Here is a 27,443-nt window from a genome sequence, read left to right as displayed (position 1 = left end):
TTACTTGTTTTGCTAGTCAGAAGCAAACAAGAGGCCAGAGTAACATAGTAATGGTGCATTCCATTTGTTCTCAGACGTGGGAAAGCCCCGTAGGAACTTTTAACTGGAACGCCACCTAAAAGTACATTTGCGACTGGGAAACTCAGGGGAAGTGCAACAACCACGACTTCAAAATCCAATATGGCTTTTCAGAGCATTAGCCATAGTGAAACACTAGTAATATGTTGTTTATTAGCATTTCTGTTTGTTTTTGTCTCAAACTCAGTGGTCCACATATACTATATCCGAACTCTATTTGTGAACATAATTCTTCTGCACTATCTTTGCAAAATACCACTTTTTATGTGTTTGTATTCCGAAAGACAAAGTTTTGCCTGGACAAGTCCATCTTAGTTTTCTGACTTGTTTACTGGAACGCGGTCAACTCAGGTGAGACGTCATTCTCAGCTACGACATCCCTCTTGCAGGTAAATGGAACTAATGTTTCCTCATATGGAATTAGTATAGGCCGCCTATTTATTTTCCCCCCATTTTTTAGGAGTACACTAAAATACAAATGGCCTCAAAGTTCAAACAGATGTGGACTAAAAGCCATAAAAAAACATTTGTATTTCTTGTGGGGCCTTTTATATATTTATATTGTACTTTTTGCCTTTTACCTTTGTATTTATCCTGATATCTTTCCTCTTCTGCATGCATGACCTCTCACAATCCACACTTCGGCCAAAGTCTACAATGAAATAAACAGTGTTCTGCTTTGTCAATATGATCTGTGAACTGCCAGACTATCCATTAATCCAGAAACATTCTCTGCAGGACATTTTGTCGATACATTCACTGCTTATTGAATTATTCAGAATCACTTTATTTTCACATATTTTTAAATATTAAAGAAGTATAGATAATAGTGTGAGTCATTATAAAGACCAAAGAATTGTAGCAGATTTTACTTGCTGCATTTAAGTAAACTGAAGATAAAACTTTTGAAATACATAAATAAGTGGTTTGACTTTTGTCTGTTGCACAGACCCTCGGATCCTCACATGCATACACCCGTTAACCCCTCACACATACATGATGAACACAGACAGACACACACCCACACCCACACACTCACAGGACACTGACCTTATCCACTGTAAGACTCAGAGTAGGTATGCAGTGTGTCACTCCTCCAGAGACCAACGGCCAGCATGAAGCTCAAGCTGTGGCTGCTTCTCCTCTTTTTATGTGCTGTCATTATCCCTGCACAGGTGTGTATGAACAATTATATTTTAATATATCGAATATAGTGAATATAGATTCATTACCTTACAATACGATAACTATACTGTCAACACCAGACTTGTGTTAATCTTAACCTGTAAACGGTCACTCCCTCTTTGAGCATAGACTAAACTTGAATGGCTGTAATTCATGAATCCTTTGGAATACAGACCCACGGTTGTTCTCTTTTTAAAGAAGACACTTTTTTTATTGAAGAAGTGAAAGCAGCTTCAAAAAATGAATGTGTAAAAAAAGTTGTAGAAGTTCAAGTTTACTTTAAAGCAATTGTACTGAACTGATATTTTATATATATATATATATATATATATACACACTCACCGGCCACTTTATTAGGTACACCTGTCCAACTGCTCGTTAACACTTAATTTCTAAGCAGCCAATCACATGGCGGCAACTCAGTGCATTTAGGCATGTAGACATGGTCAAGACAATCTCCTGCAGTTCAAACCAAGCATCAGTATGGGGAAGAAAGTTGATTTGAGTGACTTTGAACGTGGCATGACTGTTGGAGCCAGAAGGGCTGGTCTGAGTATTTCAGAAACTGCTAATCTACTGGGATTTTCACGCACAACCATCTCTAGGGTTTACAGAGAATGGTCCGAAAAAGAAAAAACATCCAGTGAGCGGCAGTTCTGTGGGCGGAAATGCCTTGTTGATGCCAGAGGTCAGAGGAGAATGGCCAGACTGGTTCGAGCTGATAGAAGGGCAACAGTGACTGAAATAACCACTCGTTACTACCGAGGTATGCAGCAAAGCATTTGTGAAGCCACAACACGCACAACCTTGAGGCGGATGGGCTACAACAGCAGAAGACTCCACCGGGTACCACTCATCTCCACTACAAATAGGAAAAAGAGGCTACAATTTGCAAGAGCTCACCAAAATTGAACAGTTGAAGACTGGAAAAATGTTGCCTGGTCTGATGAGTCTCGATTTCTGTTGAGACATTCAGATGTTAGAGTCAGAATTTGGCGTAAACAGAATGAGAACATGGAACCATCATGCCTTGTTACCACTGTGCAGGCTGGTGGTGGTGGTGTAATGGTGTGGGGGATGTTTTCCTGGCACACTTTAGGCCCCTTAGTGCCAATTGGGCATCGTTTAAATGCCACGGCCTACCTGAGCATTGTTTCTGACCATGTCCATCCCTTTATGGCCACCATGTACCCATCCTCTGATGGCTACTTCCACCATGTCACAAAGCTCTAATCATTTCAAATTGGTTTCTTGAACATGACAATGAGTTCACTGTACTAAAATGGCCTCCACAGTCACCAGATCTCAACCCAATAGAGCATCTTTGGGATGTGGTGGAACGGGAGATTCGCATCATGGATGTGCAGCCGACAAATCTGCGGCAACTGTGTGATGCCATCATGTCAATATGGACCAAACTCCCTGAGGAATGCTTCCAGCACCTTGTTGAATCTATGCCACGAAGAATTGAGGCAGTTCTGAAGGCAAAAGGGGGTCCAACCCGTTACTAGCATGGGGTACCTAATAAAGTGGCCGGTGAGTGTGTGTATATATGTATATATATATATATATATATATATATATATATATACACACACAAAATATCTAGGCTATTTTACAAAATAATTTAGACTCTAAATTGCTGGGAAATCAAAGCCATATGTCTAACTAAGTTTTGTTCCCAATTCGAAGGTAATATCACACAAAAATCACTCAAATTATGCCTAATTAATGATGATTAATAAATATGTATAATGCTACCAGAACACTGACAGTTAACAAGCTAAAATGTAGTCCTGGCCCTTTTCAGCGCTACACTCATTGTGTTCTGCCTTTGGTTTGTATTTCCACAACATGGAAGTAAGATTGTACGGATTAATTAATAAACCGCTCATTTTAAAATCATCCCTATATCATCATCTACTGACATTTGTTATGACATCCGCTTCAAACATTAGCCTACAATGCTCATGACAACTTTTGTTAACTCTACAACAACTAAATCCCCCTCACCAGCGAATTACTCTTCAACAGCAAGGTTATTATAGTTTTTTTTTTGTTTTTGTTTTTTATAATATCGGTTCCAATTTTGCTTTAAATTTCAGTTTAGTTTTAGTTAGTGTCATTAATGGTTTTGTTAGTTTTCGTTTAGTTTTTATTTTGCAAACACATTTCTATTCAGTTTTTATTTTATTAGTTTCAGTTTTAGTAATTAGCAGAGCCAACAGAACATTTCCAGTGTAGACCAAAGTGAGACGCTTAATTTCAGCAAAGTTTAATGTTTGCCCAGATTACAGTTAACTCTTGTGCAGACATCTTAATAATAAAAATAAAATAATGGTTTGAGATTGAACAAAACACCAAATAAATGGACCTTAAAACAAGAAAAAACGATGAAAAATTCAGACAAACTAATTCATATTAAAGATGAAATCTTGTTAAACATGTCTAGTTTACTTTTTTCAGCTCTAAATGTAGCAGAGTGAACACTTGTAGGCTACATTTAGAAGAAAAAAAAAACAGAAAAAAAACCGCTCAATTCATCTGACTACAGCCAACACAACCTGCTGAAGCCAGTGTGATTAAATAAGCAAGTATCTATGCAGTGTGTGAGAGTGTGTACATGTTTTTCGATCCTGGTGTGGACTTAAACCTGAATGCACACGGACTCATGGGGACTTGTCACTGTGGGGACCTAAATTGAGATACACAAGCTTATAAATCATACCAAATAAGTTGTTTTGAAAATGTAAAAATGCAGAAAATTATGTAATTGGTAGGTTTAGGGGTCGGGTTAGTGTAAGAAGACAGAATATGTTTGAACAGTATAAAAACCATTACGTCTATGGAGAGTCCCCACAAAGATAGTGGACCAGTGTGTGTCGTGTCGTGTCGTGTCCTGGTATTCCATATTTTGCTGGGAAATGTCTCCACGTGGATAATAATATTATTAGCAGTAAATGTTTAGTAAAAACAAAGAAAATTAAAGCTGCAAGCAGCATTTAGCGGTGTTCAAGCAGTTAAGGCCTTTAAGGCCGTTAAGCACAAAAGCATCAAAAGACATTAAGTTTTATGTAGCAAGCATTTAACCATTGACATCATAGATGGAATAGACCATGTTTTAGCATGATTTACCATGATATACCAAATTTAGTGTGATTTTTCATGATCTACCATGTTCCAGTATGATTTACCATGAATCTAGCATGATTTAACATAGTTTACCATGATTTACCATGTTATAGGATGATTTACCATGATATACCACAATCTAGAATGATTTACCAGGATTGTAGCATGATTTACCATGATTCATCACATTGCTAGCATGATTTGCCATGATACACCATGTAATAGTATTTTTTACTATGATTTACCATGTTTCTATCGTGATTTACCATGATTTACCACATTGCTGCATTGATGTGAAGTGGCAATAAAAATGAAGTGATAAACTCTGACAAAAAATGATTGTGTTATAATAGTTAACATGGAAAAACTGGTTTGCTTTAGTGCTTTGATTTACTGTTGAAAATCAAGTGTGTCAAAATGAGAGTGAGCCAATAAGTGGTCTTCTACTGCCCTCTGCTGGCCATTCTACTTATTAATAAAGTGTTTTCACAGGTGCTTTTGCACTCATATGTAGACATTTGCTCACACACACACACACACAAAGTCATTATGAAAATATATTTTAATGGTCTATAAGCATTTAATGTCTTTGCAAGCTATTAATCAGATTATTCAGAATTTATTCAGAAACATGGGACTACACACACACACACATTCTATTGTAGATTAAACTGTCTCATTCAGGGTTCACATTTGTCAATGTGACAATAAATTTTGACTAAATCTGATTGTAAATGTTAAAATAGTGATTATGTTAATTCTAAAAATGAATTATCGAACAATGATAGTCAGCATTATGACAAAATTACTATTTTAAACAGCAGGGGGCAGTAAAACACCACTTATTGGCTTAATATGCCACTATATTCATATCATTTTCACCTTTTTAACTGTTATAGAGGCAAATTTTGTCCGATCTGTCTAAAATTTGTCAAGCTTGTTTAGAGTGATATGTCCTGACCTTTTTTTAAGAAGATCTGAGCATTCATTGAAGAGATATAGGTTTTTGGGGACATTTGGTCAAGGCTACATATTGAAGTGACCCTATTATAGCCATCCAAATTAAGATGTTATACCTTTTCTGATCATTATTGATCTAGAGAGTCCCGAGAATTGTACTGCACTGGTTTTAAACATTATGATATGAAAAGTATACGATCATAGATGGAAACGACCATTTACAGCCAATACAGGCAATTTACCATAGGATATATATTGTTTTAAAGCTTTTTAACAGTTATAGCGCCACCTATGGTCCGATCTCCATGAAACTTTGCATGCTTCCTCACCATGGTATGACACATATTCTCATCAATTTTTGTCAAGTTCTGCGTTTTCATTTACGATTTATAGGCTTTTGAGTGTATTTTGACACGCCCCTCTTCTAAATGACCCTGTTACAGTGAACCAAAGGGCAAAGTTCAACTTTTTTTTGATAATTATTGATCTAGAGAGTCCAGAGAATTGTCCTAGACTGGTCTGGTTTTGATCGGGCGAAAAACCAGGGACTAGTTCGCAAAAGTAGGTTTTTAACATATTCGTGAATATTTAATGAACGATTTGATTGACAGCAATGGTTCTAGAGGCAAAGTTGTTCACCATGAGGAGATCTATCAAATGATATGTATTTTGGGGGGATGTGTGCAACACCACGTGATTACAGAGCCATAAAACTCGTTAGCGCCAACTAGTGGCCGATTTCTTTCAAAACTCTTACAGACCTCTTAGGCCATGAGTCGAACATGTCCATCGAGTTTCGTTCCGATTGGCCTCCGTTAACCTCGTCTCATAGGGGCTCAAACTTCATTGGTCGATGGCGGCCATGTTTTTTGAGATACGTCAATGTCCTCATAGACATACATGGGGCCTTGGACCAAGACACTGCATACCAATTTTCAAGTCAATCGGACTAACGGTCAGTCCTTTATATGTTTTTTTCATGTTATAGCGCCACCTAGTGTTCGATCATCGCGATTTTTTTACTGTGACCTCAAATTGAAGTCATGCACACGTGTACCAAGTTTGGTGAGCCTATCTAATTTACTTCTGGAGTTATAGCCATTTTAGAAAAATAGGCTCCTCCCACAACGTTCTTTTTGCGCCCCCTAGCGACCGGAAATCGAAATTTCAACTTTTTTTCGATTATAATTTATGTTCAGACTCCACAGAACATTTGTGCACTGGTTTGGTTCCGATCGGGCGAAAAATCAGGGACTAGTTTGCAAAAGTCGTTTTTTGACAAAATTCAAAATGGCGGAAAATCTATCATGACGCAAATGAAATCGGAGATATACGTTTTTTAAGTCAGGAGTCCAGCTTTCCAATGATATAAGACACTTGAGTCTACGACTTACGGACTAGGAGTTATGAGCAGTTTTGCGCAATTGGTTGCTATAGCGCCACCTATGGGCCAATCGGGCTCATAATTTGATAAGCTCTCCTCGATTTTTGTACTACCATCTGACAAAGTTTCAAGTCTCTAGCATTTACGGTTTGGGCTGCACGATGCGTTTTACGGCGGAAGAATAATAATAAAAATAATAATTAAAGCTGCAAGCAGCATTTAGCGGTGTTCAAGCAGTTAAGGCCTTTAAGGCCGTTAAGCACAAAAGCATCAAAATACATTAAGTTTTATGTAGCAAGCATGATTTACCATGATATACTACATTTCAGTGTGATTTTTCATGATTTACCATGTTCCAGTATGATTTACCATGAATCTAGCATAATTTACCATAGTTTTACCATGATTTACCATGTTCTAGTATGATTTACCATGAATCTAGCATGATTCACCATAGTTTTACCATGATTTACCATGTTCTAGTATGATTTACCATGAATCTAGCATGATTCACAATGTTCTAGTATGCTTTACATGAGTTACTCTGTTGTAGCATAATTTACCATCGTTTACCATGATTTACCACGCTCTGGTATGATTTACCATGAATCTAGGATGATTTACCATAGTTTTACCATGATATTCCATGTTGTAGTATGCTTTACATGATTTACCCTGTTCTAGCATGATTTACCATTGTTTACCATGATTTACTGCGTTCTAGTATGATTTACCATGCATGTGTCAGTACAAATAAAGTGTTACACTCTGACAAAATATGATTGTGTTATAATAGTAATTGTTATATAATGGATTTTATAGTAAGCATGGATAATGCAGTTAACATGGAAAAACTGGTTTGCTTTAGTTCAGAATTTTGTTGAAACTCAAGGCTGTTAAAATGAAAGTGAGCCAATAAGTGGTCTTCTACTGCCCTCTGCTGGCCACTCTACTTATTAATAAAGTCTTTTTGCATTCATATCTAGACACACACACACACACACACACACAAGTCATTATGAAAATATGAAATGCTTATAGACCATTAAAATATGTCTTTGCAAGCTATTAATCAGATTATTCAGGATTTATTCAAAAACATGGGACTACACACACACATTCTGTTGTAGATAAAGTGATCTGAACTGTGTCTCATTCAGGATTAACATTTGTCTGTGACACAATGCTTCAATAGATGAATTTTGACAAAATGTGAGTATAAATGTTAAAATAGTGATTTTATAAACTCTAAATAAGAATAATAGAATATTACTAGTTAGTAGCATGACAAAATGACTATTTTAAACAGCAGGGGGCAGTAGAATACAACTTATTGGCTTAATATGCCATTATGTTATAACTTTAACCTTTTAAACTGTTATAGATGCATTATTTCTTATCTTAATTAGTCACATTTTCTGACTTGTTTTTAAGAAGATCTGAGCATTCATTGAAGAGATATAGGCTTTCTTGGTCAAGGCTACATATTGAAGTGACCCTATTATAGCCATCCAACTGAAGAAGTTATAACTTTTCTGATAATTATTTATCTAGAGAGTCCAGAGAATTGTACTGCCCTAATTTTGAACATTATGATATAAATATTGTATGATCATAAATGGAACACACCATTTACAGCCAATACAGGCAATTTACCATAGGAAATACATGGTTTTAAAGCTTTTCAACAGTTAGAGCGCCACCTATTGTCCGATCTCCATAAAACTTTGCATGCGTGTTCATGATGTTATGACACATATGCTCACCAATTTTTGTGAAGTTCTGAGTTTTTATTTATGATTTATAGGCCTTTGAGTGTGTTTTGACACGCCCCTTTTTATAAATGATCCTGTTATAATGAACCAAATGGCAAAGTTCAACTTTTTTTCGATAATTATTGATCTAGAGAGTCCAGAGAATTGTACTGCACTGATTTTGAACATTATGATATGAAAATTATATGACCATAGATGGAAAAGACCCATTTACAGCCAATACAAGCAATTTACCATAGGAAATACATGGTTATAAACCTTTTTAACAGTTATAGCGCCACCTATTGTCCGATCTCCATAAAACTTTGCATGCTTGTTCATGATGTTATGTCACATATGCTCACCAATTTTTGTGAAGATCTGAGTTTTTTTTAATGATTTATAGGCTTTTGAGTGTGTTTTGACAAGCCCCTTTTTATAAATGATCATGTTATAGCAAACCAAAGGGCAAATTTCAACTTTTTTTCAATAATTATTGATCTAGAGAGTCCAGAGAATTGACCTAGACTGGTCTGGTTCCGATCGGGAAAAAAACCAGGGACTAGTTCGCAAAAGTAGGTTTTTAACATATTCATGAATATTTAATGAACGGTTTGATTGACAGCAATGGTTCTAGAGGCAAAGTTGTTCAGCATGAGGAGATCTATCAAATGATATGCATGTTGTGGCGATATGTGCAACACCACGTGATTACAGAGCCGTAAAACTTGTTAGCGCCAACTAGTGGCCGATTTCTTTCAAAACTCGTACAGACCTCTTGGGCCATGAGATGAACATGCCCATTGAGTTTCGTTCCGATTGGCCTTCGTTAACCTTGTCTTATACTTCATTGGCCGATGGCGGCCATGTTTTTTGAGATACGCCAATGTCCTCATACACATACATGGGGCCTTGGACCAAGACACTGCATACCAATTTTCAAGTCAATCGGACTAACCACTAGGTGGCCATATGTTTTTTTCATGTTATAGCGCCACCTAGAGCTCAATCGACGCGATTTTTTTACTATGACCTTGGATTGAGCTCATACATATGTGTAGTGAGTTTGGTAAAAATATCTCATTTTGTTCACGGGTTATAGCCATTTTAGTAAAATAGGCTCCTCCCACAACGATTATTTTGCCCCCCCTAGCGACCGGAAATCAAAATTTCGACTTTTTTTCAATGATTATTGATATTCAGACTCCAGAGAACATTTCTGCACTGGTTTGGTTCCGTTCAGGCGAAAAACCAGGGACTAGTTGGCAAAAGTAGATTTTGGACAAAACCGGAAATAGCGGAAAAATTTCCATACCGGAAATGAAATCGGAGATATACGTTTTTTAAGTCAAGAGTCCAGCTTTCCAAGGATATAAGACACTTGACTCTACGACATACGGTCTAGGAGTTATGACCAGTTTCGCGCTTTTGGTTGCTATAGCGCCACCTATGGGCCAATCGGGCTCATAATTTGATAAGCTCTCCTCGATTTTTGTACTACCATCTGAGAAAGTTTCAAGTCTCTAGCATTTACGGTTTGGGCTGCACGATGCGTTTTACGGCGGAAGAATAATAATAATAATAATAACAAGCAGCATTTAGCGGTGTTCAAGCATTTAAGGCCTTTAAGGCCCTTAAGCACAAAAGCATCAAAAGACATTAAGTTGTATGTAGCAAGCATTTAACCACTGAGAATAGACCATGTTTTAGCATGATTTACCATGATATACCCCATTTCAGTGTGATTTTTCATTATTTACAATGTTCCAGTATGATTTACCATGAATCTAGCATGATTTACCATAGTTTACCATGATATGCCAAGTTCTAGTATGATTCACCATGATTTATCCTGTTCTAGCATGATTTACCACAATTGAACATATTCTAGTATGATTTAATATGATTGTAGCATGATTTACCATGTTATAGGATGATTTACCATGATATACCACATTCTAGAATGATTTACCGCAGGATTGTAGCATGATTTGCCATGATACACCATGTAATACTATTGTTTACAATGATTTACCATGTTTCTATCGTGATTTACCATGATGCACCATATTGCTAGCATTAATGTGAAGTGTCAATAAAAATGAAGTGATAAACTTTGACAAAATATAATTGTGTTATAATAGTTCACATGGAAAAACTGGTTTGCTTTAGTGCAGAATACTGGTGAAAATCAAGTGTGTCAAAATGAAAGTGAGCCAATAAGTGGTCTTCTACTGCCCTCTGCTGGTCACTCTACTTAATAATAAAGTGTTTTCACAAGTGCTTTTGCATTCATATGTAGACATATGCTTACACACACACACACACACACACACATGGGATATGTTATTGTGAAAATCTCTTTTAATGGTGTATAAGCATGCATTTAACATATTTCTTTGTGATGTAATAATATAAAACTATATTAAAACTAATAAAAAAATAGCTTTAAGCGTTTGTTTGTTAGCCAATGCTGAAAGCTGATAAAAAAGATTAAAAATGTCGGTAACACTTTACAATAAGGTTCATTTATTAAACATTAGTTAATGTATTAATTAACATGAACTAACCATGAGCAAAACATTTGTTACTGTTTTTGTTCATCTTTGTTAACACTAGAACGGCCACGACGGTCATTTTGACCGTTTTGAATTTTATATCTGCAATAACTTTGTTGAAAAAATAAATAAAATCCTGCTGGTACCTGACTTTTCCTAAAAGTGTCTGTATTTTCATTTAAAATGTTTTTAATATAAATTACACATAAGGCAAACAAACAAATTAACATATTTACCTATTTCGGCCATAGACGGTCATATTGACCGCACTGAATTTTGCGGTATTCTTTTGTTACATTTCTCGCGGTTGACCTTTGTCTATTAGGAAATAATCAGAAGATTCAATTGCACAATGACAGATATGTTTATTGAGAGCTGGTCAGATGCTGGGAGAGTGAAGGTGTGCAAATGTCCGGTATGAAGCCCTTGGCAGCACAGGGACGCTGGAGTGAGTGCTGAACCAGGAGTGCTGAACACGGGATGACACACGGAAAACGTATACAGGCAGGGAACAGACACGCAGGAAAAATCCACAACGATCTGGCCTTTCTCAATCTGTGTTCTTGTCTGTACTTGTGTCCTTGTGTTCTTGTGAAACGTCATCTTTTGTGGCCCAAGTACTGTCCCAATACAGAAGTTTGCATTTTGGCAAGAACAGTTAAAAATCCCGGATGTGTTCTTGACACGCCCATTTTACCGAGGATGCATCGGTTGGTAACTTGTGTGAACTTGACGGCAGAAATATCCCAGCATTCAATTCGGCATTCGAGGAAGGAGAGGCAGGTCAATACAGTATTTCGTTTTTCTACAATTACGTACACTATTTCATCACTAAATTCACTTCTGAGAACATTTGATGCGAGAAATCAACTGTGTAGATTTCAAATATTGGCATTTTTACGAAAATGTATGGCTAATCGAAAATGTGCTCAAACGTTTTCGGAAGTGAGAATCTCCATAAGCGCCGGCGGGTGTAACGTTAGCTATCGAGCCAACCGGCCAGTTTGCTCACAGACTCGTTTTTCCCCACAGCCAAGAGACCATTGCAGCCTGGCTGTTATCGTCAATAATTCTCGTTATGTTTGGGTACTGCAGACGGTGTCTGTGCGGGGGTATTATTGCGCAATACCAGCAAGAACACATCGTCTCAAACTGTCAGCAGCGTTCTGTGTGCTCGTCACCTTGTGAGTTCATTCTTCCAAGAACAACTAGCAAGAGCGTTCTCCCCAAGAACACAAGTCCGTTCTTTGCATTCTTGGTTTTGAGAAACACCCAAAGACTAGGCGAGAACAGTAACACTGAAAAGGGTCGAATCGCTGATCAGTTGCAGCTGGCGCGTTGATCAGAGCGCACGTGCTGATCAGCTGCATTGATCAGCGACCACGCACACACACACACACACAACAAGACGAGAAAGGAGACAGCGAATTCATAAACCGTGACATTGTCTCTCTCACTGTCAAAAGAATATCTAAATAAGATACTTTTAGTTGTTATTATCTTGTTCTGAGTTATGTTGAAGGGATATGGAAATATAGCTCTGTTGTGAATAGGCCCTATGCGATAATTACGGGCTACTGATATTATTATTTATAAATGTATAATTAAACTTTTTAAAATGTACAGTTTGGTGTTGTTTTGTTTTTAAAAGATATCCTAATACAACAAATGCATTAATCTCTCAATTGGGTATTTATCATTAAAGATATAGAGTTTGCAATCTAACGGTCAAAATGACCGCTTGTGGCAGTTCTAGTAGTTATGGAATTCTGGCACTTCTAGTGTTAACGTTAGTTAATACAAATCCAGCTGTTCATTGTTAGTTCAGGCAAAGAACGTATATTGACAAGAAGTGAAAGCCAATAGAACGTTCCATTGCAACACCAGCGCCCAGCAGCAGCCCTACGCGTCCGCCATTTTGGGGTGAAAGCGACTCGGCAGTCATATATTGTACATATATTTAGTCCAGTGCAGAGGTCATTTTTAGGTTGAAATAATTAGGTGATTATTTTAATTCACAACAGTTAACGTTATATCCGTTAAAAAGAAGTTGCTACTAGGCTTTTCCCCCACATAACTTGAGACAGGGAAGTTCAAGGATTTAATTAATTATATTAATCTCTACATTAAGTTTGACAGGTAAGAAGAATAAAGTGATGTAAGTTCATAAAGTTATAACGTTAGACCGTTTCCCAGGAGGTACACATAACCTTACATACAAAAATAAGTTCAATGAAATAAATGAATTCAGCAAATAAATGTAATTGTACTAAAATGTAAATGTTGGACAATAAATATATAACAGCAATAGAATAGCTTTACAGTAAACTGGTTTTTTTGCAGTACTATTTTATATTAATGACCGTTAAAGCAAGCCTATGTAAACAAAAAAACACAGATAACGGACACACCAATGCATCATGTTAAGATCATCATGTTTGTAGCACGATCCAGGGGATTAAAACGTACAAAATATATTTCAGGCCTAGTGGAGTTGGTAACTAATAATAGTAGTAAATGTGTAAAGTTGCATAAAAATGCAAGAAAAACTACCTAAAAAACTGTTATCTGTGCTGTTGCCCAGTAACTCCAGTTGGAATTTTCACCCCAAAATGGCGGCCGCGCCACCTAGTGGCTGTTACCAGAAAAGCATCGGAGTTTCGCCTCTTGTTCTTCTATACTCTTTGGTTCAGGTTAGTTCACAGTGCATTAACTAATGTTAACAAGATTTTAATAAAGTATTTGTAAATGTTGAAATTAACATTAACAAAGATTAACAAATGCTGAAGGAGTATTGTTCATTCTTAGTTAATGTTACCTACATTAGTTAACATTAACTAAGAATGAACAATACTCCTTCAGCATTTGTATAATGCTGCTGCTCCATCTATTGGATAACAGTGGTATTACAGACTATATACAGTTGAAATAAATGAATGGAAATTTGGTTTTCACTTATATCTCGGGAACGAGATAATGAAAAAATTATCTAAAGATTGGGGGCGTTCCCGAGCCCCGCGACGATAAATTTGGATCAAGAACCCCGAGAGAACCTTACCATCAAAATTTGAGCGTGCAGCGACTTTCTGTTTTCGAGTTATGAGTGAATTTGTCCTTGGGGGGCGTGGCCCAACGTTATACTTTCGTTTTCAGCCTTCCTGTGACACAATTGTAAATAGTAATAAATAAAATAAATAAATGCAGTCCATAATACTCCAATAGATGAATTTGGACAAAATGTGATTGTAAATGTTGAAATAATGATTTTAGAAATTCTAAATATGAATTATAAAACAATATTAGGGAGTAGTATGATGAAATGACAGCAAGGGGCAGTAAAATACCACTTTGGTATTTTTTTAATAAAAAAATAGCTTTAAGCATTTGTTTGTTAGCCAATGCTGAAAGCTGATTAAAAAAAAGATTAAAAATGTCGGTAACACTTTACAATAAGGTTAATTTATTAAACATTAATGTATTAATTAACATTAACTAACCATGAGCAATACATTTGTTACTGTTTTTGTTCATCTTTGTTAACGTTAGTTAATACAAATCCAGCTGTTCATTGTTAGTTCATGTTAGTTCACAGTGCATTAACTAATGTTAACAAGATTTAAATAAAGTATTTGTAAATGTTGAAATTAACATTAACAAAGATTAACAAATGCTGAAGGAGTATTGTTCATTCTTAGTTAATGTTAACTACATTAGTTAGCATTAACTAAGAATGAACAATACTCCTTCAGCATTTGTATAATACTGCTGCTCCATCTATTGGACAACAGTGGTATTACAGACTATAAACAGTTGTATAAATAAAAACTTTCGTTTTCAGCCTTCCTGTGACACAATTGTAAAGAGTAATAAATAAAATAAATAAATGCAGTCCATAATACTCCAATAGATGCATTTTTACAAAATGTGATAGTAAATGTTAAAATAATGATTTTAGAAAGTCTAAATATGAACTATAACAATATTAGGGAGTAGTATGATGAAAATGACAGCAGGGGGCAGTAAAATATCACTTATTGGCTGTTAGCCATGCTTGACCTTTTTTTAAGAAGCTATGAGCATTCATTGAAAAGATATTGGCTTTCGGTCAAGGCTACATATTGAAGTGACCCTATTATAGTCATCCAAATGTTATACATTACAAGTTATACATTTTCTGATAATTATTGTTCTAGAGAGTACAGAGCAATAGATGAATTTGGACAAAATGTGATTGTAAATGTTAAAATAATGATTTAATAAAGTCTAAATTTCAATTATATATAACAATTTTAGGGAGTAGTATGATGAAATGACAGCAGGGGGCAGTAAAATACCACTTATTGGCTGTTATAGCCATCCAAAATGTTATAGCCATCCAATTTACACTATTACAGCCATTCAAATGAAGAAATTACACCTTTTCTGATAATTATTGATCTAGAGAGTCCAGATAATTGTACTGCACTGGTTTTAAACATTAAGATATGAAAATTTTACGATCATAGATGGAAAAGACCATTTACAGCCAATACAGGCAATTTACCATAGGAAATATATGGTTTTAAAGCTTTTTAACAGTTATAGCGCCACCTATGGTCCGATCTCCATGAAACTTTGCATGCTTCCTCACCATGGTATGACACATATGCTCATCAATTTTTGTCAAGTTCTGAGTTTTCATTTATGATTTATAGGCTTTTGAGTGTATTTTGACACGCCCCTTTTCTAAATGACCCTGTTACAGTGAACCAAAGGGCAAAGTTCAACTTTTTTTTGATAATTATTGATCTAGAGAGTCCAGAGAATTGTCCTAGACTGGTCTGGTTTTGATCGGGCAAAAAACCAGGGACTAGTTCGCAAAAGTAGGTTTTTAACATATTCGTGAATATTTAATGAACGATTTGATTGACAGCAATGGTTCTAGAGGCAAAGTTGTTCACCATGAGGATATCTATAAAATGATATGCATTTTGGGGGGATGTGTGCAACACCACGTGATTACAGAGCCGTAAAACTCGTTAGCGCCAACTAGTGGCCGATTTCTTTCAAAACTCTTACAGACCTCTTGGGCCATGAGTCGAACATGCCCATCGAGTTTCGTTCCGATTGGCCTCCGTTAACCTTGTCTCATAGGGGCTCAAACTTCATTGGTCAATGGCGGCCATGTTTTTTGAGATACGCCAATGTCCTCATAGACATACATGGGGCCTTGGACCAAGACACTGCATACCAATTTTCAAGTCAATCGGACTAACGGTCAGTCCTTTATATGTTTTTTTTCATGTTATAGCGCCACCTAGTGTTCGATCGTCGCGATTTTTTTACTGTGACCTCAGATTGAACTCATGCACAACTGTACCAAGTTTGGTGAACCTACCTAATTTACTTCTGGAGTTATAGTCGTTTTAGTAAAATAGGCTCCACCCACAACGTTCTTTTTGCGCCCCCTAGCGACCGGAAATCGAAATTTCAACTTTTTTACGATTATAATTTATATTCAGACTCCACAGAACATTTGTGCACTGGTTTGGTTCCGATCGGGCAAAAAATCAGGGACTAGTTCGCAAAAGTCGTTTTTTGACAAAATTCAAAATGGCGGAAAATCTATCATGACGGAAATGAAATCGGAGATATACGTTTTTTAAGTCAGGAGTCCAGCTTTCCAATGATATAAGACACTTGAGTCTACGATTTACGGTCTAGGAGTTATGAGCAGTTTTGCGCAATTGGTTGCTATAGCGCCACCTATGGGCCAATCGGGCTCATAATTTGATAAGCTCTCCTCGATTTTTGTACTACCATCTGACAAAGTTTCAAGTCTCCAGCACTTACGGTTTGGTCTGCACGATGCGTTTTACGGCAGAAGAATAATAATAATAATAATAATAATAATAATAAAAATCCTTACAATTACAATAGGTTTTCAGCACTTCGTGCTTGAACACCTAAAAATCCTTACAATTACAATAGGTTTTCAGCACTTCGTGCTTGAACACCTAAAAATCAGTACAGATACAATAGGTTTTCAGCACTTCGTGCTTGAACACCTAATAACAGCACATTTCAGCCTGTCGACCTTCCTGAAAACATGACATCTTAAATATACAGTAACGTTAGTAGCCTAGTAGCCTACATTAAAGGTGTTTTGTGCTTGACGAACTTTTTTTCTGTTGCACCCGTGCGTCTCGCAAATGAAACGGCAATCTAAAAATGCTGCGCTCAAGTTAAAAGAAGTCAAATCTTATTACCTTGTGTTATTATTTCCCATTCCACTGCAACAGATGCATCATTTATGAACAGCCGCACTAATAGTTCTACGTTACGGTCCTTCATTGAGCGCGTCACAGGACAGCGGTTAAATGCCTCAGCAAATTCACACGGTATATGAAGCGCCATCAGGTATTTGGCAACGTGTCTCACGAGACACATCGTTTTTATTGTCTTTTTGGGGCATAAGAACGATTTTTTTCCATCAAATCCTTTTATCACATGACCTATGGGTCTTGAGTATGCTGGTCACATGATTTGCTTCAAATTTTTTTGTGATCAATTTGTCAGCCTGACCTAAATCCAACATGGCTGCCAGTGGTGCAGAACATTCAGATTTTGAGATAAGTAAATATATATTAAACTTACTTTTCCTCTGAAAAAAGAAGAAGAATACTGCTAACATTAATTGTGAACATTGTCTTAAGGTGCTGAAGGAGACAATTAAGTAATATGTTGTTCATGTTGTTATTTAGCACGTTTTGAAATGCATGTGTCTCCTGTCTGTTTAGGGTATACAAAAGGGATTAAAGGGTTAGTTCACCCAAACATGAGTTGATGTCATTAATGACTCACCCTCATGTCGTCCCAAGCCCGTAAGACCTCCGTTCATCTTCGGAACACAGTTTAAGATATTTTAGATTTAGTCCGAGAGCTTTCTGTCCCTCCATTGAAAATGTATGTACTATACTGTCCTTGTCCAGAAAGGAAATAGAGACATCATCAAAGTAGTCCATGTGACACCAGTGGGTTAGTTAGAATGTTTTGAAGCATCGAAAATACATTTTGGTCCAAAAATAACAAAAACTACGACTTTATTCAGCATTGTATTGTCTTCCGGTTCTGTTGTCAATCCGCGTTCACGAGTCCGCAGTGACGCTGCTGACGTAAGACGCTGCTGACGTGTTATCTGGTGCGCCCGTGTATTCGTGTTCAAATAATATGGCTGGGCAAAAAAATGCAAGTCTTTCTCTGTGTCGAAATCCTTAGACATGTTTGCGAAGATTGTTTTGTTTACAGCGTGCGTCTCCCTCAGACTGTAAACGAAGCTCGGGCGCACCAGATAACACGTCAGTACCGTCTTACGTCAGCAGCGTCACTGAACGCGGATCCACAACAGAACCGGAAGAGAATACAATACAACTTGATGTCTTTATTTCCTTTCTGGATAAGGACAGTATACCGTACATACATTTTCAATGGAGGGACAGAAAGCTCTCGGACTACCGGTAAATCTAAAATATCTTAAACTGTGTTCCGAAGATGAATGGCGGTCTTACGGGCTTGGAACGACATGAGGGTGAGTCATTAATGACATAATTTTCATTTTTGGGTGAACTAACCCTTTAAACTAGCTCTATTTAAAATGCACTATTCAAACACTATTCATTGTAATTCAAGAATGCTTTGGAATGTAGACCTAAGTTTGGTCTTGTTTTAAAGAAAACAGTCTGCAGCTTATTGCTGAAGTGAAAGCACTTCAAAAAATGAAAGTATGAAAAAGTTATGGAAGTTTAAACTTACAGTGAATCAAATATACTGTACTTAATATTTTTATTTATTTTATAAAATATGTATTTTACTAAAATTGTAAAGACACTTGTTTGGCTGCACACTTGTTTATTTGGCGCATATGGTCTATGACAGTTTTTTCATCTGAATGAAAATTAAGTGATGCTATATTATGTTTGGTTTTGTACTTGATGATGTACTTTTTGTCAAATGATGGTCGAAATCAAACCTTTGCCTGAACAGTAACCATGTTTTGATTTATATTCTCTATTATTTGAATACCAAATATGAATCACATTTAGCTGATCTTGATAAAAGAATGCATTTTCTGAGCAAGTTTCTCACCTCTCATTAGTTGAAGAATAAGAAACATGAAGAACATGATAAGCATGCTGAACGTGATAGACGTGGTGGGCACCATGATAAACATGGGAAGCCTGGGCCTGGACATGGTAAACCTCCTGGAAAGAGAGGCAAAGGAAGATTGGAGGGTAAGTAGTCAGCTTTTGGGTTGAAATGTGCATATAAATCTTTGCAAATGTTCTAAATGCAACTTATGATATCAGACCTGAAGGCTGAGTTTGACACCTCAGACGACTCTGATGATGATGACGATGCCAACGATTGGCTGTTTGAGCTTCAAAGCCTCAAAGGTATGATTCATTAAACATATTTCTTCCTCGTATTGTTTATACGGCCGTTCAAAAGTTAGTACTTTTATTAAGCAAGGACGCATTCAATTGATCAAAATTGACAGTAGAGACATTTATAATGTCACAAAAGATTTCTATTTTTCGAATAAATGCTGTTATTTTGAACTTTCTATACATCAAACAGTCCTGAAAATAAGAGATATTATAAAAAATATTAGGAGCACAGTTGTTTTCAACATTGATAATAATAAGACCTTGTCAGCAAATTAGAATGATTTCTGAAGGATCACGTGACACTGAAGAGTAATGATGCTGAGAATTCAGATTTGCCAGCACAGGAATAAATTACAATATATTAAAATAGATAAGTAATTAAAAAATATTCACAATGTTACTGTTTTTACTGTATTTTTTGATCAAATAAACGCTGCCTTGGTGAGCAGAAGAGACTTCTTTCAAAAACCAGCCCCAAACTTTTGAACGGTAGTGTACATATGAACAAATATGGTCTAATCACATACAAACCAAAATATAATGTTAGAAATGTTATACCAAACTGATATCACCTAAACTGTGATTAAATAAATGTTTCCCACTTGGGTAATTCAGGAAAATGCAGTCCAAATCCATGCCTTAATGGCGGAGTGTGTGAGGAAAAAAGAGATAAATTCAAATGCAAATGCCCCAAGCAGTTTGTTGGTAGAAGGTGCCAAAGAGGTAAGAGCTCACTTCACACCACCTGCAATATAATATATATAATATACTGCAATGTATATGTACATATATAAAATAACCAATACAAATGAAAAGCTTTTGATGTTTGTTTTAGGGGTAAGGGTTTGTAAAAGAGGAACATGTGGGACAGGACTGTGTCTTCTCACCTCATCTCCTCCCTACTATAAGTGCAAGTGTTTTCCACCATTTGCACCTCCAAACTGCAAAACACGTAAGACTTAGGGCACTGAACTCATGCTGCACTAAGCCAGAGTTCCTAAACAAACAGACTTAAGCATTTCAGATTTGGTTTTAGAATGCTCAGACAAAAAAGTACTACAACTAAATCATATTTCTTAAAAATTTGGGTTGTATACGTGTCGATTTATGATTTATTTATTTTTGTCTAGCCATTCCATGTACACCAAATCCTTGTCAGAATAAGGGCAGATGTGTTTCAGAAGAGGGTGATTTTGAATGCGTCTGCCCAGATGGATTCAGTGGACATTACTGTCAAGTCGGTGAGTATATATTCTGCCATAATGTTGCATTTCTCTCTTTAGATTAATTTCTGAGTCTAAAAGATTCTGAATTAATGACCTATGACATGTTTTAGAAATGTAATGCAAGTTAATTAAAAAGACAACTTTTGGGTGATTCAAACATAAATAACTAGGAAATATTAAATGTTGAAAAAAGGTATTTGATTAGCATTTTATTTTATATATAGCCTATATATATATATATATATATATATATAGTTTGTATGTTTATTATTTAATTTTTATCATTACGCACTCTTATTCTTATAAATCTTTCTTATATTGGTCAATGACCAAAAAAAAAAAAATCTTTAAGACACAAATTGCAAGTTTCTTGCAAATTGCAAGCCAATTTCTTAGAAAAAAAACATTTTTGTAAACATGTTAGTTTCATAAGTTAGTTTAAACATACTCTGGCAAAAAAAATGTAATGACTTCAAATGTGTCAAAGGGTGTCTAGTTAAAAAAACAACATTATTTGACACCTTGAATAAATACGAGTTTGCACAATTATTATTGTAAAACGCAAGTTATTTTTCAAGGTAAAAAATGTATTATTATTATTATTATCTTTTAAATCACGAATGGCAGTTTTCTAGAGTTTATACCATGTGACACATGAATCTGAACCAAGACTTACTTTGGCACATTGTTATTAGGATCTAGAAAGGTCTTTTCTGTGATATCATTTTTTTTTTTAATGGTTTATTCCAACATGACAACAACATGAGCACACAACTATAGTGTGCTGTGACTATCCTCAGACCCGAATGACTGCTACGAGGGGGATGGACAGTCATACAGAGGAAAGGTGTCAGTGACTGAAGAGGGGGACGAATGTCTCGACTGGAACTCTGAGTTCATTCTGGATAAAGGATTGTTTCCTTCAACTTCATTTGCATCTGGTGAAGGCTTGGGACAGCATAACTTCTGCAGGTTAAAAACACATGGGGACCAAAAGCCAGAGATTTACATATTTAACTAGTGACCTATAAATAGTGCATTCATTTTATGCGAAAACCTTTTTTGGTTTACGTTTTTCAAAATCATAAAACTTTGTCTATTCACAGGTTTAAATTATTTGACAACTTTTTATTGTCAATGTGGTCTTAGACTTTTTGATTTCACTTCATGTCCACACACGTCAAAAACACACCTACTGTACACATCTGGGCTAGATCAGCAACGGACTTGTAATCATAGTACTCTCAAATGCAAATCCTTCATCCCTCTGTATCATAGAAACCCTGATGGAGATAAGAAACCATGGTGCTTTATAAAGAAGAACAAGAAACTTCGATGGGATTATTGTTCTGTCAGAAAATGTCCCACTCCTGGTAAGACTGATAATAAAGTCTCAGTGTGGTTTATAATCTGATGTTTTTCCATCAAGAGCTCAACAACACTAACATACAGCAGCTCTATGGCCTTCAGAGTCACTTGAATTAATAAATCGATAGTCTTATCTTTGAACCCTCTCTAACCCAGCAGATGTATTAAGTTACATGACTTAACATCTCTAAATCTGCATCAAAATTTTCCCACTTTAGTTTTGCCAGTAATTCAGCTATTACTCATATGTTGTACTTTTTTCCATAGCAACAACTACCAAAAAAATGGTGACAACCACCACCACTAAAGCTCAACCCACCATACACCATATACCAGCTGCATTCACCGAGAGTATTACACCAGTAACTACTCTCCAACCAACCATACCAGCTAAGACAGGTAAGACTTACTCATTGTTAGCCACGCGCCATGTCTAAGTGACAAAGCATGTACTGATGACAAAGCAGTATCATAGTGATTAGTTGTGTTCTATTGAGGCTTTGAATCAAGAATATAATGTAAAATAAGTTTTTTATTTTATTTGATTGGCTGAGTGACGTTCCAAGAGTACTGATACAGTCAAACAGCATTGTGTCTTTTCAGTTTCCACTGTATTCATGGAAGGGATTTTTCAGATTTTTTATTCATTAAAAAAAAACATTATTCATTAAACCGATTTGATCATAACACTGTCACATTAGCAACATCCCTGTGATTATTTAATTAGAGTTGTACATTGAATCAACTTCATGTCTTTAACAACATACAAAATAACTATCTGCCTTTTAAATTATGATCAGTTTTGGCTTTACCAAATACTGATCTAGCTTATTATTATTAATAATAATAATAATATCTGCAACATCCTAGTAAGCGCATAGCAATGCCTTAAAGGGATAGTTCACCCAAAATTTTTAATTCTGTCGGATTCACATATAGCGCCTAAAAACGCGTAGAAAACGCTGGGCGCGCCGCATTCTCCTTTTTCCAAAGCGCTAGGGCGGTTGCGCTCCGGTTGGTTCTTGTCACGTGACCTACTGTGCGCTTATGGTCAGAGAATGTCTAATAGGAGAGAACTGGCACTCTCTGGTTACTTCCGGGTTCTGAACCGCGGGCGAGTGCAGAATGAATGGGAGTCTGGGGTTTCACCCCCAGAAATCCACTTTTCTCAGGATGTAATTTTTTGTCAAGTAATCTGAAAGTTGCATTCAAAAGGGGGGACTAAGATAATACACTCAGCTAAAAACTGCATTTTTAAGTTCACTTATCTGTTCTAAAAATCCGTTCAAAAATGTGATGACGTCACATAATAGCAGAATGCTAGCGTGTTCCGGCCAACAACGGCCTAACCTGTAAGAAATCGAAAGGACATAAGTACTCATTTATTCGACTTTTGGTCTATAATCTATATTGAACTTGTGGAATCAACAATAAAATCTATGTTGATTCAACGACAAGCAGGAGAAAGAGATACATTTAGCCGTCTAGCCCCATAGACTCCCATTCATTCTGCACTCGCCCGCGATCACCTCCAGTGGAATTCTAATGTAACTGCAACCAAGATGATACAACGGGGCTAATAGGAAGTGCCAAGGCTTTCCGTAGACGGGCTTTGTTATGGTGCGCTTGCGGCATTGTGAAAAGTTGAAATGTTTTTATCTCGATGCGGCACGGACCCGCTTGGAAAAAACGAGCGCGTCGCTTCCATTATGGGCGCGCATACCGCGCGCCTACATTTGAAATAACGAACTTGAGCGCGCAAAAGACGATATGTGAGCAGGCCCTTACTCACCCTCCAGTTGTTTCAAACCTGTATGAATTTCTTTCTTCTGTTGAACACAAAAGAAGATATTTTGAAGAATGTTGGTCACCAAACAGTTGATGGGCCCCATTGACTTCCATAGTATTTTTTCCCCCATACTATGGAAATTAATGGGGCCCTGGGCCTGTTGTCAAGTCAAACTTCAATTTCAAACCAAGCATTTTGCTGTCAATGTGGCGTATTCACATGACCAATTTGAACATGAGAGAACTCTGTATGGGGAACTTCTTCGCCCTTACACTCAAAACTCCCAATCGCGCAGATTTCTATTTAAATATTGGCCATGAAATTTCCCTAAACAATGGTAATTAGCGTGAACGCACCTTCATTTAGAAACAAAACACCACTGCTTTGTGTTGTCCAGAGACTCGACGATGTTGATTCTGCTGTGGCTTTGTTTGGAACTATTTTTGTGGCGGAGCGTTTACTTCACTTTTTTATAGTAGCAATATCACACTCTGAATCGATACAAATCTTTTCCAAAAATGTCACCTACCAGATGCCAGCATAACCCCAGAGAGCACCAGTTCAGCCCAAATAATCACTACTGGTGCCCCACCAACCACACCAACTAAGAATGCTACTTTACCAAAGAGTTTTCTTACCTGTGGTAAACCGGAGCCCAAAAAACAACTAAACCGGATTTATGGGGGTCTTAAAGCTATTCCTGGAGCCCATCCATGGCAAGTATCAGTGCAGATCAAACCTAAAGGAACCGTCCAAGGCTACAGACACATCTGTGGAGGCACCCTTATCAAGCCTTGTTGGGTGCTGACTGCAGCCCACTGTGTGTAAGTATGGTCTTTAGTACAATATTAAAGTAAAATGCGCCCAACGACCACAGAAAAATGGTGACAAGACATATTAAGGTATCAAACAGACTAGCCTAATGGTTAGATCTGAACAGCTTTGAATCTGGCAAGCAATCACCTTTGCGCACCTGACAAAGTTGCTTTGAATGTGTGCAAAATGACAAGGTAATACAAACTTTAAACAAGGTAATTTGTCTGCTGTCTGGTTTGCTTTTTCGGTGGTATGTGTGCTTTTCTCCAAATCACATATTGGGTGAGTGTTAGTTGGACAGCATTGTGTAAACGTAACATCATGTTATTTTTGCCCCATCCTTGCTTTTTCTATCCATAGTAACTGTTAACTGCTATAGTTCTTATTTCACTGCATTTAAAAATGTTCCGATCCAATCTGACTTGTAATGCTGCCCGAATCATGCACTGTTCCTTCGTTGGCCAGAGGAGAACTGGCCCCCCGACTGAGTCTGGTTTCTCCCAAGGTTTTTTTCTCCATTCTGTCACCTGATGGAGTTTTGGTTCCTTGCCACTGTTGCCTTGGCTTTTGGCTTGCTTAGTTGGGGACATTTAATATTCAATAATATTATTGATCTGCCTTACTTAAGGTGGACGTTGACGCAATTTCTTTTAGAAACAAACTTTGTTATATTGTTTTCATGTTATCACTGTGAAGCGCTTTGATACAATCTGTATTGTAAAAAGCGCTATATAAATAAAGGTGACTTGACTTGACTTGAATTAACAGTTATCATTATGAATTATTGTCTTACTGTCATCCTAAATCAATGAATTTATGAGCTCTCAATATTACATTTTACTTCTAATGTGGAGAAATCTTTACACTTGCAATACAAGAAGTCTGAAATGTAATTTTTCTGCATTATTTCATGGATTATTTAATCCTCCCAATACAACACTGTAATCATGATTTGTATTTCCTTTTGTTGTGTATACAGTGATAAAAATCATGATTACAGTGTTGTATTGGGAGGATTAAATCTAGTACAAAAGGAGCCAACAGACCAGACTGTGCTGGTGGAGGACGCTATCATCCATGAGAAGTACAGGGAAACTCCTGATGTCGTCTACAATGATATTGGTGTGTATTGTAGACATTTATATGCACGAATAAACAGGGTCTTAACTCTTTGCCCGTCAGTGTTTTTTAGGTTGTTGTTTTTTTTAAGTGGCCAGCTAGCATTTTTGATCTTTTTCACAAAACTTTCATGGCTCCCAGAATGTTTTGTTGTATGAATATCTGAACATTATATAAATAAAAATAAAGACCTGAGCCCCTGTTTTTAAACAAAAAATTCCATTTTATTTTAGCTTCATGCATTCTTTTATTTTTTATCATCATTTGAATGTAAGTTTCATTAAAAAAAAAAGAAGAAGAAAAAAGAAGCAACATTTTAAACAAAAAAGCTGAGAAAATTGTGTTTTTGTCAAAGACTACTCCTGGATCACATTCAGAAAGATGATCAAAACATACAGTAGATGGAGTAGATTGAGTCCATCAACACCCCTTTATTGTAGGAGTCTTTATTTAGGCATTAAAATACACAAGATCTTCAAAATAAAAGCCTGACACTAATAATAATAACTTCAAAACAAAAGACCTCAAAGAGTTAATATTAATATTGTTGCAATTCTAAGCAATTAATCTGGCTATTTGGTGATAGAAAATTTCAGGAGAACCTCCACAAATTATTTTGAAGGTCTATAATGTTTTTATTTTCTTGTATTTCTAATTTTCATTCTTTCCTGTGATGCAGCTCTATTAAAACTGAAAGTTACTAATGGAGAATGTGCTAAGGAAACTCAGTTTGTGAAAGCTGCCTGCTTGCCCAGAGAACCTTTTGCAGATGGAGCAGAATGCAGCATTTCAGGATGGGGAGCCACAGAGACGTGTACATCTCCATAATGTCTATTTTTGAGTTTGTGTTGAAGGTTCATCGATGAAAAGACTAAGTGTGTTCTTTTTCCCTTCCTGTCTGTAGCAGAGTATGGCTCCATGCATTTGCTTGATGCGCAGGTTTTGCTGATTTCTCAGGAGGCTTGTTCAAGCAATAAAGTATATTCGGCTTTGCTGGATGACGGCATGTTTTGTGCAGGCTATCTCAAGGGAGGAGTGGACTCCTGTCAGGTGGGTCATCATTTTAACTGTATAATGTGGTTTACAAATATTGAAAGGAGCTGGTGCTGCTGTAACTAGAATCACATTTTAAAAAATTGGAAAGAAAAGTAAAATTACTGCAAAGTAATCATTTCATTGAGATGTCAGTATTATCTCTTCCTGACAGGGTGACTCTGGTGGGCCTCTCACCTGTCAGAAGGATCAAATACACTATGTCTATGGTATAGTGAGCTGGGGAGACAGCTGTGGAGAGAAGAACAAGCCTGGTGTCTATACCAGAATCCTTAAATACTTGGACTGGATCAATGAAAAAACAGCTGGGAGCCAGTAGCATGTTCATTAAAGATTAACCACAAGCTCAATGGGTTTTTTGTCATGTACTCTGATCTACCAGTAGTGCTTTGTACACATTTTTACTGTTGAGTTTTAGATGATTCTTTTGATGCATTAATAAAACCTTGTCTCTTCATGGGGATACATACTTAAAATAAACAATGTCAGACAGCTGCCATTGAAATATCTTCCAACTTTTGACCAATTTAATGTGTCCTTGCTGATATTCATTTCTAGTGTCCGTATAGCTTGCAAGCACCAACAAGAAGTGTTT

The 27,443-nt window shown here is 36.6% G+C and overlaps 2 protein-coding genes across 3 annotated transcripts in view; one reads left to right on the top strand and one right to left on the bottom strand.

Moving 5' to 3' along the window:
- atrnl1a (attractin-like 1a) overlaps positions 1-1,237 on the bottom strand; it is a 261,486-nt gene extending 260,249 nt beyond the window's left edge. The window contains exon 1 of one of the 2 annotated variants that reach the window (XM_056265511.1): positions 1,129-1,237. The gene's annotated coding sequence lies outside the window, so the exon portion shown is untranslated. The remainder of the gene's footprint in view (positions 1-1,128) is intronic. The other variant, XM_056265510.1, reaches the window with a different exon arrangement.
- LOC130099710 (hyaluronan-binding protein 2-like) lies at positions 1,145-27,357 on the top strand. The gene is made up of 15 exons (XM_056265512.1): positions 1,145-1,253; positions 19,186-19,321; positions 19,397-19,483; positions 20,093-20,200; positions 20,313-20,429; positions 20,608-20,718; positions 21,504-21,675; positions 21,982-22,076; positions 22,339-22,392; positions 22,429-22,470; positions 24,393-24,684; positions 25,656-25,798; positions 26,475-26,609; positions 26,700-26,845; positions 27,003-27,357. Exons 1-15 carry the CDS (start codon positions 1,194-1,196, stop codon positions 27,165-27,167), a joined length of 1,863 nt encoding a protein of 620 aa, XP_056121487.1. The 5' UTR covers positions 1,145-1,193; the 3' UTR covers positions 27,168-27,357.
- The last annotated feature ends 86 nt before the right edge of the window (positions 27,358-27,443 follow it).

The sequence above is a fragment of the Rhinichthys klamathensis genome, unplaced genomic scaffold (genome assembly GCF_029890125.1).
Source record: "Rhinichthys klamathensis goyatoka isolate OS25496 unplaced genomic scaffold, OSU_Roscu_1.1 h1tg000235l_1, whole genome shotgun sequence".
In the NCBI taxonomy this organism is placed as follows: domain Eukaryota; kingdom Metazoa; phylum Chordata; class Actinopteri; order Cypriniformes; family Leuciscidae; genus Rhinichthys; species Rhinichthys klamathensis.
This window is presented reverse-complemented; position numbering and strand designations above follow the sequence as displayed.

Bases quoted from the DNA above. Each gene is read 5' to 3' on its own strand.
- LOC130099710 (XM_056265512.1), top strand. From the start codon at position 1,194: ATGAAGCTCAAGCTGTGGCTGCTTCTCCTCTTTTTATGTGCTGTCATT. The intron at 1,254-19,185 runs GTGTGTATGAAC...ACCTCTCATTAG, and splicing joins CTGTCATTATCCCTGCACAG to TTGAAGAATAAGAAACATGA. The intron at 20,719-21,503 runs GTGAGTATATAT...GACTATCCTCAG, and splicing joins TGGACATTACTGTCAAGTCG to ACCCGAATGACTGCTACGAG.